The 18658-nt window shown below is 40.8% G+C and overlaps 1 protein-coding gene across 14 annotated transcripts in view; it reads right to left on the bottom strand.

The window, feature by feature from the left end:
• CEP43 (centrosomal protein 43) overlaps positions 1 to 18658 on the bottom strand; it is a 51577-nt gene that overhangs the window by 12848 nt on the left and 20071 nt on the right. For 8 of the 14 annotated variants that reach the window (XM_065590440.1, XM_065590443.1, XM_065590441.1 and 5 more), the window contains 2 exons: positions 18206 to 18286; positions 6333 to 6392 (listed from right to left, as the gene is read on the bottom strand). In XM_065590440.1, the coding sequence (XP_065446512.1) occupies positions 6333 to 6392; positions 18206 to 18286 (141 nt within the window). The remainder of the gene's footprint in view (positions 1 to 6332; positions 6393 to 18205; positions 18287 to 18658) is intronic. The other 6 variants (XM_065590447.1, XM_005303926.5, XM_065590445.1 and 3 more) reach the window with 1 other exon arrangement.

Genomic DNA, 18658 nt, shown 5'->3' with positions numbered 1-18658 from the left:
CTGCTATGGAGCTTTTACTGGCCTGGGGTCTTTGTTACTGTCCGACAGTACTGCTGATCCTGTGACCCCTGTCAGAGGGGGAGGAAGGCCCAGGACAAGGGGAAAACGGCTTTAGGATCCTTGCCCAGCATAGAGGAGCCTTTCCAGAGGGTGGCCAAGGTTAAAAGGGGGGCTCTGAACCAAGAGAGCCCGAATCACAGACTTCCAGACTGGAACGCTGGGAGATGACCCCAGCCCAGTTGGAACCCCAGGGGTATTGGGGTGGGAAAAGGGCACAGGCCGCATAAACCTTCCCACATGCGAACCACGAGTGCCATTGAACACACCCGACCTAAGGGGGGGGGGGGGGGAGTGCGTGAAACTGGAAGGGCCTGGTGTAATTCTCACCAAGGAATGGGAGGGATGCTGGGGCATCCACGGGAACGGGGGTAGGTTCGAACTTCCCCAGGTCACTGGCTAAAGTGACCCTGCTCAGTTTGGTCTCGAAGGGGGGAGAGACGTGACGAACTGGGACTGTTCTTAATGTGGTCTTTGAATGCTGAGTGGGGAGTGTTGGCTGAGAAGGCAGGGGCGGTTGGCTAGGATGGTCTGCATCGGGGGATGGGAGACTGGCCTTGAGGAAAGATACCTGAGCATATAACATGAGAACCCAGGAGGGGGTTAGAGGCCAGGTGACATCTCTGCCCGGGAAACTGAACAAAGGCTGTGGAAGGGTTCGCTGAAGGGAGAGTTTCAGGAGCTGGCTGATGGAATGACTGGGAGGCAGACAGGGCTCTGACCTCCCAAGGGGCTGTGGGGCCCTGGGACCCCAAGATGGACCTAACTGGGGGGGATCCTGTTGTCTGTGCCTGCAAGACCAGTTTTGGACTGTGTTCCTGTCATCTAAATAAACCTTCTGCTTTACTGGCTGGCTGAGAGTCATGGTGAATTGCAGGAAGCCGGGGGTGCAGGGCCCTGAGCCCCCTGCACACTCCATGACAACTGGTGGGAGCAGTGGGATTTTTCTATTTTTGTACCCATACAACTGTATCAACTAAGAAAAAAAATCTTATTTCAAAGCCATCTAAAGAGCTCTTTTAAAAAAAAGAAAAAAAAATTTCTATCCCATCCCCTCTGTAGGACTTTATAATATAGGTTATATCTAGAAGCAAAATCAAATGAACCAAAAATACTGTAATGCAGAAAAAATGTACTATAAATTAGTAAAATTTACTTTTTGTGTAGGCAATTTAGTTACTAACTAGGCATGTTTCAGTGTTCCACTTCTGCCTGAGCAACCTTAATTCTGGTTTTTCCTAATATTTGAGTACTTGATTTTTTTAACCTTGCGAACATAGTTAACAGATGGTGTCGGAATACAGAGATAGAGAGATTAAGTATGGAGGCTCTACAGCTGGATTATTTATGGGACAAAGCTAATGACTTGTGTTCTAAACTTGGTTCCAAGACTAACTTGCACCACCGTAATCAAGGTACTTAACCTTTATCTCTCTATTTGACAATCAACAGTATAAAAAAGAGGTTATCAATATTTACCTACTATAGGGGTGTTGCAAAATAAATGTTTATGAAGATACTATATAATTGTAAGAGAGACAAGGTGCATAAGGTAATATCTTTTATTATACCAATTTTGATTGGTGAAAGAGAAGCTTTTGAGCTCCACAGACCTGAAGAAGAGCTCTGTGGAGCTTGAAAGCTTGTCCCTTTCACCAACAGAAATTGGTCCAACAAAAGATATTACCGCACCCACCTTGTGTCTCATATATTCTGGGACCCGCACAGCTACAACACCACTGCAAACAAAATATCAGTGCAAAGTATTCGCGTGCAGAACTATGTAAAGTCACTATGCTAACATGGCACTCCATGTTTCCTAATGACTTCCATGACCATATGTGTTCATTTTTCCAAGTAAAATGCTGTTTATTCTAATAATTATGGCACAAAGTTAATATAAACTGAGAATTAAGCTATGGTTCCCTCCTTCTTATGCAAGGCCACAAGTAGTAAAGCCAAACTGTGCATTTAATGACAACTGTACAAACCCACTGGCATCAAAGGGGTTTTGAAAGATTTAGATGATTGGAACTTAAACAATTAGCTTGATGATGCACAAGAAAGGATGGAATACTGTTTACTCAGTCTTAGTTGCATTGGCTCTTACAAGTTGAACAGGAATAAAATACAATCAAAACTTACTAGTTAAAATTCAGCAGATATGACTCTGAATGCATACAAGCAACAAATCCATTGAGTAAGAAAGTGCTATTTTTAGACAGTCACTTTTCAGAGTACAGGTTTCAGGGTAGCAGCCGTGTTAGTCTGTATCCTCAAAAAGAACAGGAGTACTTGTGGCACCTTAGAGACTAACAAATTTATTAGAGCATAAGCTTTCGTGGGCTACAACCCACTTCTTCGGATGCATATAATGTGAAACATATATTGAGGAGATATATATACACACATACAGAGAGCATGAACAGGTGGGAGTTGTCTTACCTACTCTGAGAGGCCAATTAAGTAAGAGAAAAAAACTTTTGAAGTGATAATCAAGATAGCTCAGTACAGACAGTTTGATAAGAAGCAAGTGTGAGAATACTTACAAGGGGAGATAGATTCAATGTTTGCAATGGCTCAGCCATTCCCAGTCCTTATTTAATCCTGAGCTGATTGTGTCTAGTTTGCATATCAATTCCAGCTCAGCAGTCTCTGGTTGGAGTCTGTTTTTGAAGTTTTTCTGTTTTAAGATAGCCACCCGCAGATCTGTCATAGAATGACCAGACAGGTTAAAGTGTTCTCCCACTGGGTTTTGAGTATTATCATTCCTGAGGTCAGATTTGTGTCCATTAATTCTTTTGCGTAGAGACTGTCCGGTTTGGCCAATGTACATGGCAGAGGGGCATTGCTGGCACATGATGGCATATATCACATTGGTAGATGTGCAGGTGAACGAGCCCCTGATGGTATGGCTGATGTGATTAGGCCCTATGATGATGTCACTTTAATAGATATGTGGACAGAGTTGGCATCGGGCTTTGTTACAAGGATAGGTTCCTGGGTCAGTGTTTTTGTACTCAATACATAATACTACAACAGACTCCAACGAGAGCCTGCTGAGCTGGAATTGATATGCAAACTAGACACAATCAACTCAGGATTAAATAAGGACTGGGAATGGCTGAGCCATTACAAACATTGAATCTATCTCCCCTTGTAAGTATTCTCACACTTGCTTCTTATCAAACTGTCTGTACTGAGCTATCTTGATTATCATTTCAAAAGTTTTTTTCTCTTACTTAATTGGCCTCTCAGAGTAGGTAAGACAACTCCCACCTGTTCATGCTCTCTGTATGTGTGTGTGTATCTATCTATCTATCTATATCCTCAATATATGTTTCACTCTATATACATCCGAATAAGTGGGTTGTAGCCCACGAAAGCTTACACTTTTCAGAGTAGAATCACACTTTAAAGGAAGTCAGTGAAGGTGGGAACAGAACTCAGAAGTAGAGCTTGGTGGAGAAAGATAATTCCATTTTGTGGAAGTCCCGCCCGCCTTTGGAACAAAACGTATACTTTCTCTGCGAAAGAGACTGGAGCCCCATCTCCAAGGCAAGTCTACATGATGGGCTGCCCCAGAGGCACGGACCTCAGGAACCAAGGAGCTGGGTGAGCAAGTTAGCAGAAAGCCAGGCATGTTTCTTGCCTAGGTTTCAAAGGAATTTAATCAAAGTGGAACCATCTCCATGAAATTTTTCAATTTAAATGAATCAGCAAATTCTGATGAAAAAAAGTGTTACACTGGAATTTTTCCAACCAGCTCTATTCAGAAGTATTTTGTTCTCAAATGACATTCCACAGAATACCAGTGATACTTTTCCAGGAGGTGTGCAGAATGAAATAATTAGAAACAGTTACTGGATGACTGACTATTTAGAGGGTGAGGTTATTCATGAGAAACTCTCTTAGTTAGAAAAACACTGAACTACATTCATATGGCTTGTGGAAGGGCACTCGATCCATTATATTTAAAAAATAGAAACCACTCAGCATTTTGACTATCTTTACAACAGCCCGCAGACCCTATGTAAGCATTACATGGGCTGACAGACCTAAGAAGCAGCCTCATAGGGAATTCTGACAATTCTAACACAGAAGAGAGCGATTTCTGCAAGATCTTCTGAATAAGGCTCATCATTTTGGAAGTTAAACATAGCAAACAGCATTATAGTAATTTCCCCACGTCTGAATTATACCTAGTTTTCCAACTTCCTTTTCTCAGAAATAGTTTGGCCAATTCACCTCAAATTGGCCAGAAGAGTTACTGTTTGTCCATAGACAAGTCTGCATCAAGTCTGAGGAGGAAACATCTCTGAAGGAACTTAGAGCAGTAGTTCTCAACCTTTCCAGACTACTGTACCCCTAAAACCAGAGCCGTGCCACCCGGCACTGTATCCTAAGCTCTGCCACCCGGGACTGAAGTTTGTAACCTAGCTTTGTGTGACCCCCTGTGGTGTGGGGTCTCGGGCAACTGCCCTGCTTGCCACTCTCTAATGCTGGCCCTGCACTTGCACCCCCCTCAAACCCATCCTGTGACACCCCCCTTCTCCGCCCCCTCCCCCCCTGAGGGTCACAACTCCCAGGTTGAGAAACACTGATCTAGATGAGTTGACCTACCTCTTGGAAGACCTCTGTGTGCCCCCCAAAGGGTACATGTACCCCTGGATGTGAACCACTGACTTAGAGGAATGTTGAAAATCCATCTTATAATTCAAATATTGTTGTAACCTTAACTATGGAGAGAGCTATTGCCATTCCATAATACCTTTAATGACAAATTTTAATACAGAATTGAAAAAACTCATTCATTGTACAAGTACTTGAGAGGGAAGTCAACTAACATACATGGGGTTTTAGCATTTATATCATTCTCTCCCACACACTCTTTTTCAAATTAAACATCCTAAAAAGTTAGACATTTTAAATGTGAAGAGGTCAAGAATGGTATGTGCCAGGGAAGCTGGATCATTTGTGATTTACAAGTTATCTTCCAAAAGTGTTTATTAGTGAATCTCGAACCACGTTACAAGGCAAAAGAGTCAGTTTTAAAAATTATTCTTTCAAGAAATATACCACAGTGGGAGAGCAAAACACCTCATGTTATATAGCAATACTACTAAAACTGAAGTTATATTAATATTTCCACTTAAGTTTCTTTTTTAAAGGGATTGTAAATATTAGTGGAAATCTGATGCAGACAAGGTTGCAAACCAAGAGCAATTTTTTCCTAAATTAATGGAAAAAATCAAATGGCTAATATTTTTATAAAAAGCTGATTCTTAAAGTTTAGTTGTTTAAGATCCTATTCGCAAGCCTAGTAACTAATAAAGTTCATTAAAATACAATAAAATTTGGCAATTAAACTATTCATATACTCTAATCACTTGTGATGCAAAACACACAGAAAAGAGCAGATAGTAAACTCTGAAAGGTGGCTGTGAAATTTTTTTCAGAAAGGTCAAATACACAGCAGTAACTATTTGTTATAGTCCTGATTTATACCATCCTTATACAGTAAGATCCCACTTCTCTTATCAAGACTGAGTGGTACTTTAACCTACAATCACTCCGAGTTTTAATGGGAGAATGCAAAGTAAAGTACTAAACATAAATAAGGGTAGCAGAATCCGATTATCATTTAAAGACAAGAAACAAATGCAATACGCAACAAGAGGAAAGGGAGATGAGTAAGCATGACAGAAGTAAAAGCACGTACATAATGGTTCCAAATAATTTTTTTAAGGATTTTTTACAATTAAATATAATTTATCCCCACTAGCTTTCTATCTACCCATTATCATCTGGTGATGTCTTGTAGACAACAAGGTAAAAATGGATCTTAAGGAGGGTTGTGAAGGAGAAGGTTAATGGCTTCACAGATTAGTTTTGGGAGGGTATGCCAAATTAATGCAACATTATGAAAAAAGCCCCAAAAAATTCACACTTGAAGACATTCTACACTTAAACTCATGCGGTTGTCGTTCCCTCCACCCTTCAACAGCATTAGTTAACAATGAAGTGCCCAACAGAAAGCTTAATTTTTCATCATTTGTTAATATGATTTATGTAGTAAGCTTTTTATGTGTACAATATTCTAAGTATGGTGCCTTAGAGAGGCATTTCTATACCTTTACATTATATTAATAGCTAAATTACAATAAACTTTAGTGTTTGCATTGTCAGTTTATTTTATTTTTTAGTATAATCTGTTTTTTCCTAATGGAAGACTAAAAGCACCTGCCAGCATCTTCTCCTCTCATGCATTTTACCTGCTCACCAGCCTTGTCCAAGCACTTTTTCAGTTTACGATGTCCTTTAAACCTTGGTATCTAAGCATAAAATAATAATAGCACAAAGAAATGGAAAAAAAAAAAAACCATGAGTAGTTTAAACCACTCTAATCTGAATTTATATATAGCAAGTTTTTTTAAGCAGTAAATCATTGCAACTAAATTTTCTCATCTTCAGAGATGTTCTCTCTGTGGCCATATGGAAATTTTCATGAGCACATTAACAACCTATCCTCATCTGGAAGAGGTAACTGTCTGGCAATTAAAATAATGGACACTGACTAACATCTGTTTCTATATGAACAAATTTCATGAGGAACTCCCCAGAGAAGCCTGTAATAGAAGCGTTTTTAAACTAAGAATGGAGGGAAAGCCAACAGATATGGAGGAGCACATGGTTTGGACAGATACATCCCTTAGGGAAGGATTTATTAAAGAGGATACTCTAAAAGCAGCAGTCAAGGAAGATAAGGCTGTTGTGGAGAAACTAAATGAGTTTTTGCATCCATCTTCACTGCAGAGGATGTGGGGAAAGATTCCCACACCACAGCCATTCTTTTTAGGTGACAAATATGAGGATCCATCCCAGACTGAAGTGTCAATAGAGGAGATTTTGGAACAAATTAATACGATTCAATTTATTAAGATCAAATGGTATTCACCCAAGAGTTCTGAAGGAACTCAAATATGAAATTGCAGAACTACTAATTCTGGTATGTAACCTATCACTTACATCAGCTTCCAAACCAGATGTCTGGCAAATAGCTAATATAAAACCGAATTGTAAAAAAAAAAAAAAAAAGGCTCCTGAGATGATCCTGGCAATTACAGGCCAGTCAGTCTAACTTCAGACAAACTGGTTGATACTATAGTAACAAACAGATTTATCACACACATAGCCTACGTCTCTACTTGCAGATCTAGAACACCGGGTGTAAAACCAGCCCTCAGAGACAGCAGCAGGGAAAGTGCTGCTGTGTGTTCACACTGTACTCTTTGTGACTGTGGAGCATGTCCACATTAACAGCTCTTGCAATGCCACATAGAGCAGTGCATTGTGGTAGCTATCCCAGTGTGCAAGTGGCTGCAGCGTGCTTTGGAAAGGGTTTGCAATGCCTAATGGGGCAGGCACAGTGTCACATGATGCAGGTTTCCCAATCCCATTGTTCCATGGGCATCCTACTAGATTGCCAGCTGTTTTTCAAATGAGGGGGTGGAGAGTGTGACAGGGAGCGTGTTGTGTTTGTATGGAGGGAGAGACACTGTTTTGGGGGGGGGTAGAGTGTGTTAGCATGCTATCTTGTAAGTTCAGACAGCGGCAGGGGGAAGGGGGAAACCCAACATCAACCCCCACCCCCGTGTGTGTGTGTCTCTCTCTCTCTCTGTGTGTGTCTCTGTGTGTGTGTGTGTGTCCCAGAGCAGATAAGCATGCGGGCTGTCAGAAACGGATCTTTGAAAGGGGATATACGTATGCCTGCAGCCAAGTTCAAAACAATGACCAGAGTTGCCACTTGACTTCAGGGGATTATGGGATGTTTCCAGAGGCCAATCACAGTGCAGTAATGCAACACGTCGTCCACACTGACAACCCGGCGCTCCAGCCCAGGCACAGCAAGCTCTATGCTTCTCGTGGAGATGGATTACCAGGAACGCTCCAGCTGTAGAGTCCAGGCGCTCTAAGTGCCTTGCCAGTGTGGACACCTCAGGAGTTATGGTGCCTGGGGCTGATTTAATGTGCTCTAACTTGCAAGTGTAGCTAAGGCCATAGATTAACACGATATGCTGCAGAAGAGTCAACGTGGCTTTTGTAAAGGGAAATCATGCCTTGCCCATCTATTAGAATTCTTTGAGGGGGTCAAAAAGCATGTGGATAAGGGTGATCTAGTGGATAAGGCATATCTGAACTTTCAAAAAGCCTTTCACAAGGTCCCACACCAAAAGCTCTTAAACAAAATAGGCAATAATGGGTTAAGAGGAAAGGTCCTCCCATGGATCAGTAACTGCTTAAAAGACAGGAAACAAAGGGTAGGAATTAATGGTCAGTATTCACAATGGAGAGAGATAAATAGCAGTGTCCCCCAGGGATCTGTACTGGGACCAGTACTGTTCAACATATTCATAAATGATCTGGAAAAGGGGTGAACAGTGAGGTGGCAAAGTTTGCAGAAGAAACTAAATTACTCAAGATAGTTATATCCAAAGCTGACTGAAAAGTTACAAAGGGATCTAATAAAACTGGTGGTTGGGCAACAAAATGGCAGATGAAATTCAATGGGGATTAATGCAAAGTTATGTACATTGGAAGACACAATCCCAACTATACATACAGAATTTTAGGGACTAAATTAGCTGTTACCACTCAAGAAAGAAATTGACGTCACTGTGGATAGTTTTCTGAAAACATCTGCTCAAAAGAGCAATGGCAGTCAAAAAAGCTAACAATGTTAGGAACTATTGGCATTAGGATATTATCTATTCCTTTCCCACTATATAAATCCATGGTATGGCCACACCTTGAATACTGCATGCCCCATCTCAAAACTATAAATAAATATTAGAATTGGAAAAAGTACAGAGAAGGGCAACAAAAACAATTGGGAGCATGGAACAGCTTTAATATGAGGAGAGATTAAAGAGACTGGGACTGTTCATTTTAGAAAAGAAACGACTGGGGGCGGGGGGGGAGAATGATAAAGGTCTGTAAAAACATGAATGGTATGAAGAAAGTGAATTGTTATTTACCCCTTCACATAACACATTACCAAGGGTCACCCAATGAAATTAATCGATAGCATATTTAAAACAAACAAAAGAAAGTACTACTTTACACAACACACAGTCAACCTGTGGAACTCATTGTCAGGGGATGTTGTGAAGGCCAAAAGTATAACTGGGTTCAAAAACGAATTAGATAAGTTGATGGAGGATAGGTATCAATGGCTATTAGTCAAGATAGTCAGGGATGCAACCCCATGCTCTGGATGTTCCTAAACCTCTGACTGACAGAAGCTGGGACTGGACGACAAGGGACGGTTCACTTGATAAATTGCCCCGTTTTGTTCACTCCCTCTGAAGCATCTGGCATCAGCCACTGTCAGAAGATAGGCTAGATGGACCATTGGTCTGACCAGTATGGTTATTCTGATGTTTCTTATGTTCATTATGATGCTATCAAAGCAATCACTTTATGTGTACAAAATTTTCCACAGAAGATAGAAAAGACATACAGCATTTCTCTATCTATTACATTTCTGATAATGCAGAATGATTCCCTACTGTCAGTTTACTACAGCTTTGTTCCGTTCCATTTTAAGTGTTCCAAGACAGGGCATTTCTACCATTTCCCTTTGGAAATTATTTCACATTGTAATAGACCTAACTGTAGAAAGTTTCTCTCAGAATGCTTACTTTTTCTTATCCTTATTGCAGTATACTTTCCTAAAAATTCTTATCCTTGATGCTTACAATTTTCAAATATTTGTGTACTATCCTGTCCCTCTCTTAGCTGTCATTTCCCCCTCATATGTACACTAATAAGCAAATTAAGTTCAATAAATACATCTATATTGCCCTCTCACCTAACTTGATTAGATACCTTTGAGGTTCCTCAGAGTCGTCTCTGGACTTTACTAACCTAAATAAGAAATGGTTACTAACCTCCTCTGAAACTGTTTTTCTTCAAGATGTGTTGCACACAGGGTGGATAAAAATCAATGATTTTTTTTTAATAAAAAAATAATCTGATTTTTTTAATTTAAATTGGATTTTCTTGATAAAAAGGTTTTTTCCTGAAAAAGGAATCTAAAAGATAGTTTTAATTAAGATACATTATAGCTCAAAGATATCTCATCATGGAATAGGGATTATAAATTCTATAGTATAAAACAATATATTCACGTAATGTTTAAGAAAAGTTTCGTATATGAGTTCCAATAGTTCATGGATTAGGGATTGTAATCAGGCGTGGACTCACCCCTGCGGTGCCTCCTGCTGGTCGTCTCGGGAATTAGCTCACCCAGCATCCGGAGCGCCCTCTGCAGGCCAGGTGTCCCGCCTGTCGTTGGCCCAGTGTCCCTCGGCTTGGGTGCTGCCCCCCTGGCAGTACCCCACTCTCTCTCTGGGTCTCCCCACCCAGGGGAACACCCACCCCTTATCCCAATGTCGCCTCAGTCGTGGCTACTGCCAGTCACCATCTAGCCCCTGCACCCTGGGGTGGGCAATCATCACCGGCAACAAGGGGTTTGGACTGGCTGTCTTTACCTACCCTCAGGCTGCCCCTATGCAACCCCAATACTTATTTGGCCTAGGTCCAGGCCCTGCAGCCTGGGGAGTTGCTGGCCTAGGGCTTCCCAGCCCCCAAGGCCTTTCCCCAGCCCTGCCTTACTCTAGGTCCCCAGGTGAGCTCCCTGCAGCCAGGCCTGTCTCTCTCTCCTGTCAGAGGGAGACTCCTCAGCTTCTGGCTACCCTGGTCTTCTTATAAGGCTGAGTTCCTCAGTTTGGGGCGTGGCCTCAGCTGCAGCCACTTCCCCAATCAGCCGGGGTTTTGCCCCTTTACACAGCCCCAGCACTCTGCAGGGCTTTTCCAACCCCTTCAGGGCTGGAGCGGGCGTTCACCCCACTACAGGGACCCAATCTTATGGGGTTCCAGAGGCTTCTGTATAGATTATTTAGGTTAATCTTTCTATCTACCCAATGGGGCTCAGTGTAGAAGATACCATCAAAGATGCTTAGTTTTGCAGTTCTCAAACTGTGGATTTGTCTCTCCAGAGATAACAGCAAAAATGTTTTTAAATAAATAAAAATAAATAAATATATATAGGTGAAAAATAACAGTCCTCAACCCTATTGTCACTCTGCAAATTTGTGTACACAGAGTCAATCCCTTACCTCTCTCTAAAAGTACAAAGTTTCAAAAAGTTCAATGAATAAAACTCCAGAGAGGGAATAATGGAAACCAGTGTGACCATGAAAATTCTCATATGGGTCTGAGAACTCCCTTTGCTTTCAGGATCAGGAAATAGTGGGAATAGAAAAAAACAACAACAACCTTCCTTCTGTATAACTGAGGAATTTCCTCTATGGCCCCCACTAAGGAAGAGCTTGCACCTCCTGAAGGAGGACCTCTTCATGGGAGTGGTCCCTGAAAAGGGATGGGGAAGGGGAGATAGAAAGAAGATGAAGGGTGTATCCCAAGTCCACTTTGCTTAAGACCTACTGGTCTCTAGTGGGACTAAGACTTAGGAAGTGGGATAGCTGGTTGGCAAACAGTGGGATAGGAGAGGCTGGCACTCTGGAAACTGGTAGGCTGTCCTTGACAAACATCAAAATGTTTGCTTACAACTCCTACTTTGTCTGGATGAACTAGGAGCCGTTGCTGAAGAAGGAGGGAAGGGTCTTCTCCTATAACTGCAACCTTTTTTCCTGGCTCGGTCTTGGTGACAAGATGTGAAAGCAGGAAAACAGTGAGGCTGCTGATAGAAGAATTGCTTCCTCTTCGGTGAAGGTGTATACCCAAAGATTTGTCCATCTCCCGTGAGTTCTTTAGGCTATGCAGCTTGTCATCTCTCTGCTCAGAGAAGAGCAACAACACGTCAAAGGGCAGGTTCCCTATGGTCTGTCAGACATCTTGAGGAAGACCGAATGACTAAAGCCATGAGCAGCTGTGATTTGTAATGGCCAATGCCACGGCTCTAGCTGCAGAGTCCAAACACATCTGAAGGGAAGTTTTGGCCATTAATTAAACCATATCCAACATGACGAGAAATCCCCGCCTTGCATCCTCTAGCAATTTGTCTTTAAATTTTAATATATTGTCTCAGACGCTAAAGTCATAATATCCCTAAAAGTCTGCTGGTTAGCAATCCTAAACTGTAGGCCCACTGTCTAATAAAGTTTTCTGCCAAAGAGATCCTGCTTCTGTGCATCCTTTCCTACTGGGGTAAATGCCTGCTGACCCTGGCGTTCTCTCTCATTGGCAGCTGAGACCACCAATGACCCCAGAGGGGGGTGGGTGTAAAAATACTCAACCCCCTGAAAAGGGACAAAATATTTGCACTTGGCCCTTTTTGCTGGGGGTAAGGGGGAGAGAGAGAGAGAATCTGACACAGTACCTTGCTGTGCTTCAAGTTCACTTCATTAATTGGGACCACCAGTCCAGATCAGTGGCTCGCAACTTTTCCAGACTACTATACCCTTTCAGGAGTCTGATTGGTGTTGTGTACCCCCAAGTTTAACCTCATTTAAAAGCTACTTGCTTACAAAACCAGACAAAAAAAATAAAATAAAAAAAAGTATCACAGCACACTATTACTGAAAAATTGCTTCCTTTCTCATTTTTACCATACAATTATAAAATAAATCAATTGGAATATAAATATTGTACTTACATTTCAGTATTTAATATATAGAGTGGTATAAACAAGTCATTGTATGACATTTTAGTTTGTACTGACTTTGCAAGTGCTTTTTATATGTAGCCTGTTGTAAAACTAGGAAAATATCTAGATGAGTTGATGTACCCTCTGGAAGACCTCTGCATACACCCGGTTGAGAACCACTGCTTTAGATAGTCTCACATAAGCTAAGTTGTCAACCAGCCTGTGAGACCTTTCTTCAACCTCTTCCACCTGGATATACAGGGCAGCAGCCACCCTCTTACACAGGTCCTGATGAGCCTTGTAATCCTCAGTGGGAGTTGAGGAACCTTCCAACACAACTTCTTCATTGGGTGATGAAGAGGAGGAAGCCAAAGGCGGCTTCACTAGAGCCTCCACTGACTGCTTTAAAGCAAGATCTACTGGAGCAACTTCCTCCCTCTTGGCATTGAGCCTAGTAACAGGAGTGGTCTCCCGCTGCAATTGGTATGGTAAATCTTGGTGCCCACTCAATGAAAAGAAGAGCAGGAAGGGCATGAAACAATCCTCCCAAAAAGGCCACTGATAAGGCTCTGAAGCCCAATTTCCTCCTGGCCATGGGTCTTCTCTTGAAGGCCAAGACAGATCCTCCAGGGGATACCAAGGATGGTAGGTGGTGGAAGAGGAACGGAGTTGTTCCTGGTGTGGCTGCGACAAAGAGACAACCTCAGAGTCTGAAGATAAATCAGCCTCTTAGAAGGGGGCTGATCCCATTGGCGCTGGGGATTAATGTTGGGAGCCCGGAGACAGCAGTAATGGTAAGATCATGGCCAGCTACTCTTTGGACAGTAGAAGCATGCAAAGAGGCAGGCGGAAGACTGGAGGCATGGACGGTACCATCTGCTGGGATGATACAGTTACAGTAGGTGCTGGTACTGGTCAAGAAGACTCCTGGTTTGTTAGCAAAGCTGACCCTGAGACACTCAGTAGGTCCCATGCTGCCGCATAAGCTTCCGGAGTAGACAGTACTGGGATAGTCTCCTGTACCACTGAACCAGATGAAGCCACCTCAGAGGTGCCGATGCTGATAGTCCCTGCTGAGCAGATGACTGTCTCGGAGTGCACTTTGGCCTCAAGTGCACTCTGTTGTCCTTGTACCTAGCTCTCCCAGATACTGAGCCCTTACATACCTTCTTCTGGTCGCTCTTCCTCAGTACTTGGGAGGCAGAGCACTCCTGATTGACACGGATGCACTCGATACCCGCCCTGAGTGGGAACACTCTGAGGGTGGACACAAAGCCATCTCTGTGAGAAGAAACTTAAGTCTGGCTCCCTGTCTGTCTTGGTTCTTGGATTAAAGTCCCTGCAAATTTGAAAACAGTCCCTGATGTGAGATTCCCCAAGACACTTCAGGCAATTGGACTGCAGGTCACTCGCTGGCATCAGTTTCTTGAAGGAAAGCAGGGCTTGAAACCCAGAAACCAAGGCATAACCCAACAATGGGAACCAAAATATTTACGAACACTTCAAAAGAAAACTTATTTCCGTAAACAGTTTCAACTACTGAAATTACTAAAACGAGTAACAACCATATAAACATCGGAAAAAACCTGCAATAGCAAAACCACACTTTCCAACAACCGTCAAAGGCCGTAAGAAGGAACTGAGGGGGGTAGGCAGCAGCTCTACCCTTTATATCTTTGCAAGGTGGCACATGCAGCAAAGGGTACACGTGCCATCCAAATGGGTACCACTGACGGAAAAAATCTGACAACTGCACACACACACACACACACACCCCCACCCATTCCCTTCTCTGAAGTGGAATTGACGCGCAATCACTCAAAGAACTGTGTCTTATATCTAAATTTAGATATCTCCCTGCTCACCCCTTTTCCAGATTATAAATTTATTAAACATTGGATATGACATGTAACCTTAAGACATCCTCCTGTCAACCTTTTGCTATGAGTAAATTTTTCCTTTTATTTTTCCTCTTAGCCAGGTTATGATCCAATACTTTGCCTCTCATCCCATGATTTCATTTCTCATCTTGTCATAGGCCCTTTGAAAGTCTAAATAAATTATGTCAACTTTATCCACTACTTTGACATGTTGCAGAATTCTAGTAGATCAGTGAGATACTATTTTCCTATGCAGACACCATGCTAGTTAGATCCTAACATAATATGATCTTCCAGGTGTTTTATTATTCTATTTTTTAATTATAAATTTTACCCTATTTAGCAGGTACAGATATATGGTTTACTGCTCTGTAATTCCACAAATCATCCATTGAGTCTTTTAACATAGGCACGTTTGCTATCCTCCAATCCTCTGGTACCGTATCTGTTTTTAATGAGAGATCGCACAGTTTTGCTAGTGGTTCAACACTTCATACTTAAGCTCCTTCAGAACCCTTGGAAGTATACCAAGTGGGCCTGGTATCATAAAAAGCACAGTGGGTAATTAGACACAAAAGATGATTTCTAAATCAAGAACCAGCAGAGGAATCCACTGCACACAAACTGCACAAAAGCTCTGTAAGAATGACTGATTTTCCAGATAATTTTGTCATTTATCTGCCTATTTTCAGGGAACAACTCAACACTATATGTTCAGTATGTCAAAGTATTGCACACATTTACTAAAAGGGAGTTTGTAGACATTCAGGAAACAGGAAAGCCAATTATACTGTCAAGGCAATGCCAGCACCAAAAGCAACTGATTATTTGCTTGTTTGCTCTCTAAGAAGCAGTTACCCTGGACTGGCATATAGTTTGATTTCAGGGTGTCCTGGCCATCAGTATGAGATTAAGGATCTTGTATGAACAACTGTACTCCCCTGAATGTCCTTTTAGAATGACTAAAATGGATATATTTGATCAATAAATGCTTGGTAATGTCTTAAGTAGATTCTAAAACTTCTGAGCAAGAATAACCGGAGACAAGATTCTGGCCTCAGTAGGGTCACATATCTGGTAAAAACTCCAACCTTATATAAATTGCATGTATATAATTGTATAAAATGGGGCTCGCCTATGCCACGAGATTGTTGTTAGGATTAGTATTTGCTCAGTCCTTTGAATGTGAAGCTCTATACAAGTGCTCAATATCAACCATCTCCCCTGGCTCTTTTCATTTTTTTCCCCACTTTCTAACTATAACCTGTTTAAGTAAATGTAATCCGGAAGCGACTGAGGCACATACACTGATGTGTCAGAATGAAATCCTCCCTGTCTTAAGGGATCTTAACACTTTTTCTTGTCCGTTTTAATAAGTTTTTTTTAAATATATGTTTAAAGGGTATTATACTTTACTGTATGAAAACACTTCGTACATTTTATTTGTAATGATCACTGTACTACTTCTCAAGTCTATTAAAAATGCCAATCTTTAATACGTATGTTAGCTTTCAGAGTTAAAACTGTTATTTGCAATTATGAATATTTCTTCTACTTTCCTTTTCTGGGGTTTGAACACCAAACGTTGAACAAAGGTTACCTAACTGACACGCACAAGTGCACAAAATACTTAAAGAACAGGATTAAGAAACTGTATTTGATAGCTGGTTAAAAAGCAATGATAAGCTGAGATGGCATTGATCAGACTTATTTTGTTTACTAGGCTACAATGCATTACAAGACAAACTGGCACTTCCAATAAGCAAAGACTTTCCTAATGCTCTTCTATAATTTCCACTCTCTTCAACAAAAGAAATGAATGAAAAATTCCAAAGCAGCCACTCATTACTAGTTTTCTTGATTATTTTCTTGCTATGCACTCTGACATTTCAAACTTTTTAAAAAATTTTGTAACATGCCTTCAGTTGTAATGTGCTTTATTCAGATATACTTGTTTTTTTTAAATTTGAGTGGCAGCTGAAGCCATTTATATAAGGTGTGAATAATTACTTTAGTGGAATGAGTTCTGAAAACAAGTTTTCCCTATTAAACTGAGTAAGTATGTTGTTGCTTTAAAAGAAGTGTACTTGCTCAAAGGTACTTTGCTGGGATGACTTCTGGCCTAATACAAATACAGATGTTAATGAAAGTTAAAATTCATCAGTACACTTTTGCTCTGTTCAACATAGTGACAGCCAGAAAACAAACATTCAGTGATGTATAGTTTGTGCCAATTTTAATGTTTTCATAATTGAAAAATTACTAATTTTAAAGTAAGATCTATGCAGTAAAAATATAGCTAGTATATAACCAAGCATCAGTTAAGTGATTCAAGTTGCAGAAACATATGGTGATAATCTTAAGTAATGTTTGGGGAAACTATTTAAATGAAACAGCTGTTAAATCAAGATGATGGGAATTCACCAGGGTGTTCCAATTAAGCAGCTTCTACCATGTGAGTTTTTCGGTCCCCTCCTCCATAAGCTGTACCATTCTATCCTAGTTTATATATAATTTCAGCAATTGGACTCCCCTTGCTTCATCACAAGAATTTCCTTTTTAAAATTTAGTTTTTATCTTTACATACAAAAAAATGAATCAAGTTTTTGTTGTTCTCTATTCTAAAGTATTTTTGGGAAGCAAGAGGATGGTTAGAGACTAAGCTGTATGTGATGTGTCATTCAGAACTGCTGATACATATATCAGAGGGAAAAAGGAAACAGTATGACTTTGAAACTACTGCTGGAATACACCACTTCATGTACTCCACATCCACATTCCAATTCCCCAAAACTGGAGTAAAATGGGAAGCAAGAAAACTAGTTTCAGTTTTTACGCATCTACAATAAAAATTAAAAAAAGAAACCTTGTTATTGAGGAGAAAGTGAAGTGGACTAACCCTGGATGAGCACAAGTTGCCAGAGTAGTCTTTTTTTGTTTTGAATAGAAATTGCACAGGGTCACTTCGTTAACACAGTTGAACACATCAGTGTTTATCTCATGATGTGATATCATCACTTGTTGTGACAATTAGCCCCTCACCTTGTGCTGAACAATCCCACAAGCTGGCTATAATTTGCCACGACACCAAATTTTTTGTACTGCTTATCTAACAGCATGCTGCAACACATCCTATGACAACCGTCACAACATTTTACATTAAAACAATATGCAGAAAGTCATTTAGACATTGCAACTAACGAAATACTTTCAGACTGAGCACCTTCAGTTTAAGCATACAGTTTCATGTCTGAAAAATGGATGATTAGCACCAAGCAAAAACCATTTATTTAAGAGCTTGGTTATTCATCTCCCATTTAAGGAACTATTGATAAATTAAAGCCAATGACCAATATTTCAACTTCCACTGTCACTACACAAGGATTTACACAGCTCTTCTATATTTCAAAAATGTTTGGAAAAGAAAGACCAGAGTCTCAACCAGCTGAAGTATGATGGCCAAAAGATTCCTGCTAAATGAATCAGTCAGCATTTCTGCAATAATAGTCTTTTACATTAAAAAAACCCTCTTTTTAATGCACTTTAACCAAAAATGTTACATTATTTAGCGTTTCCTTTTATGTAGCTAACTTACCTTACTTGATATTGGATGTGTAATTGATCTTCCATCAGGTGATTTTGGTGAAGAACGCATGTCAGACAGAACTGGAGCTACCTAAACCAAAGTTGCACAAAGAAACAACATACTTAAGATTCTATAAGACTGTGTCAGAATGCCAGATGATGACAACAAAGGGTGCAAAACTCTTTGCCCTTCACTATATACAAATTGTGACATTGTGCAGCCACTTTAGCAATTCTAAGCCAGAACTATTTTCAAATTAAGTTTTCTTCTGGTTAATTTATTAGTGCGTATTTAAACACATTCTTGGTGTAAGTGAAAGAGCTGAATGCACTACTTCTGAAAGTCTGGTAAACATTCTTTCATTTAAATGACTATCCTGACCAGGAATGATAATAAATGCTATCGCCTGGATTTCATTCTCTCTGCTTACAGCGCAGACCCCATTAAATTTGGAGATCCCCT

Source organism: Chrysemys picta, chromosome 3 (assembly GCF_011386835.1).
Source record: "Chrysemys picta bellii isolate R12L10 chromosome 3, ASM1138683v2, whole genome shotgun sequence".
Classification (NCBI taxonomy): Eukaryota; Metazoa; Chordata; order Testudines; family Emydidae; genus Chrysemys; species Chrysemys picta.
Note: the sequence above shows the minus strand (reverse complement) of the source record. Positions and strands in the feature narration are given on the sequence as shown.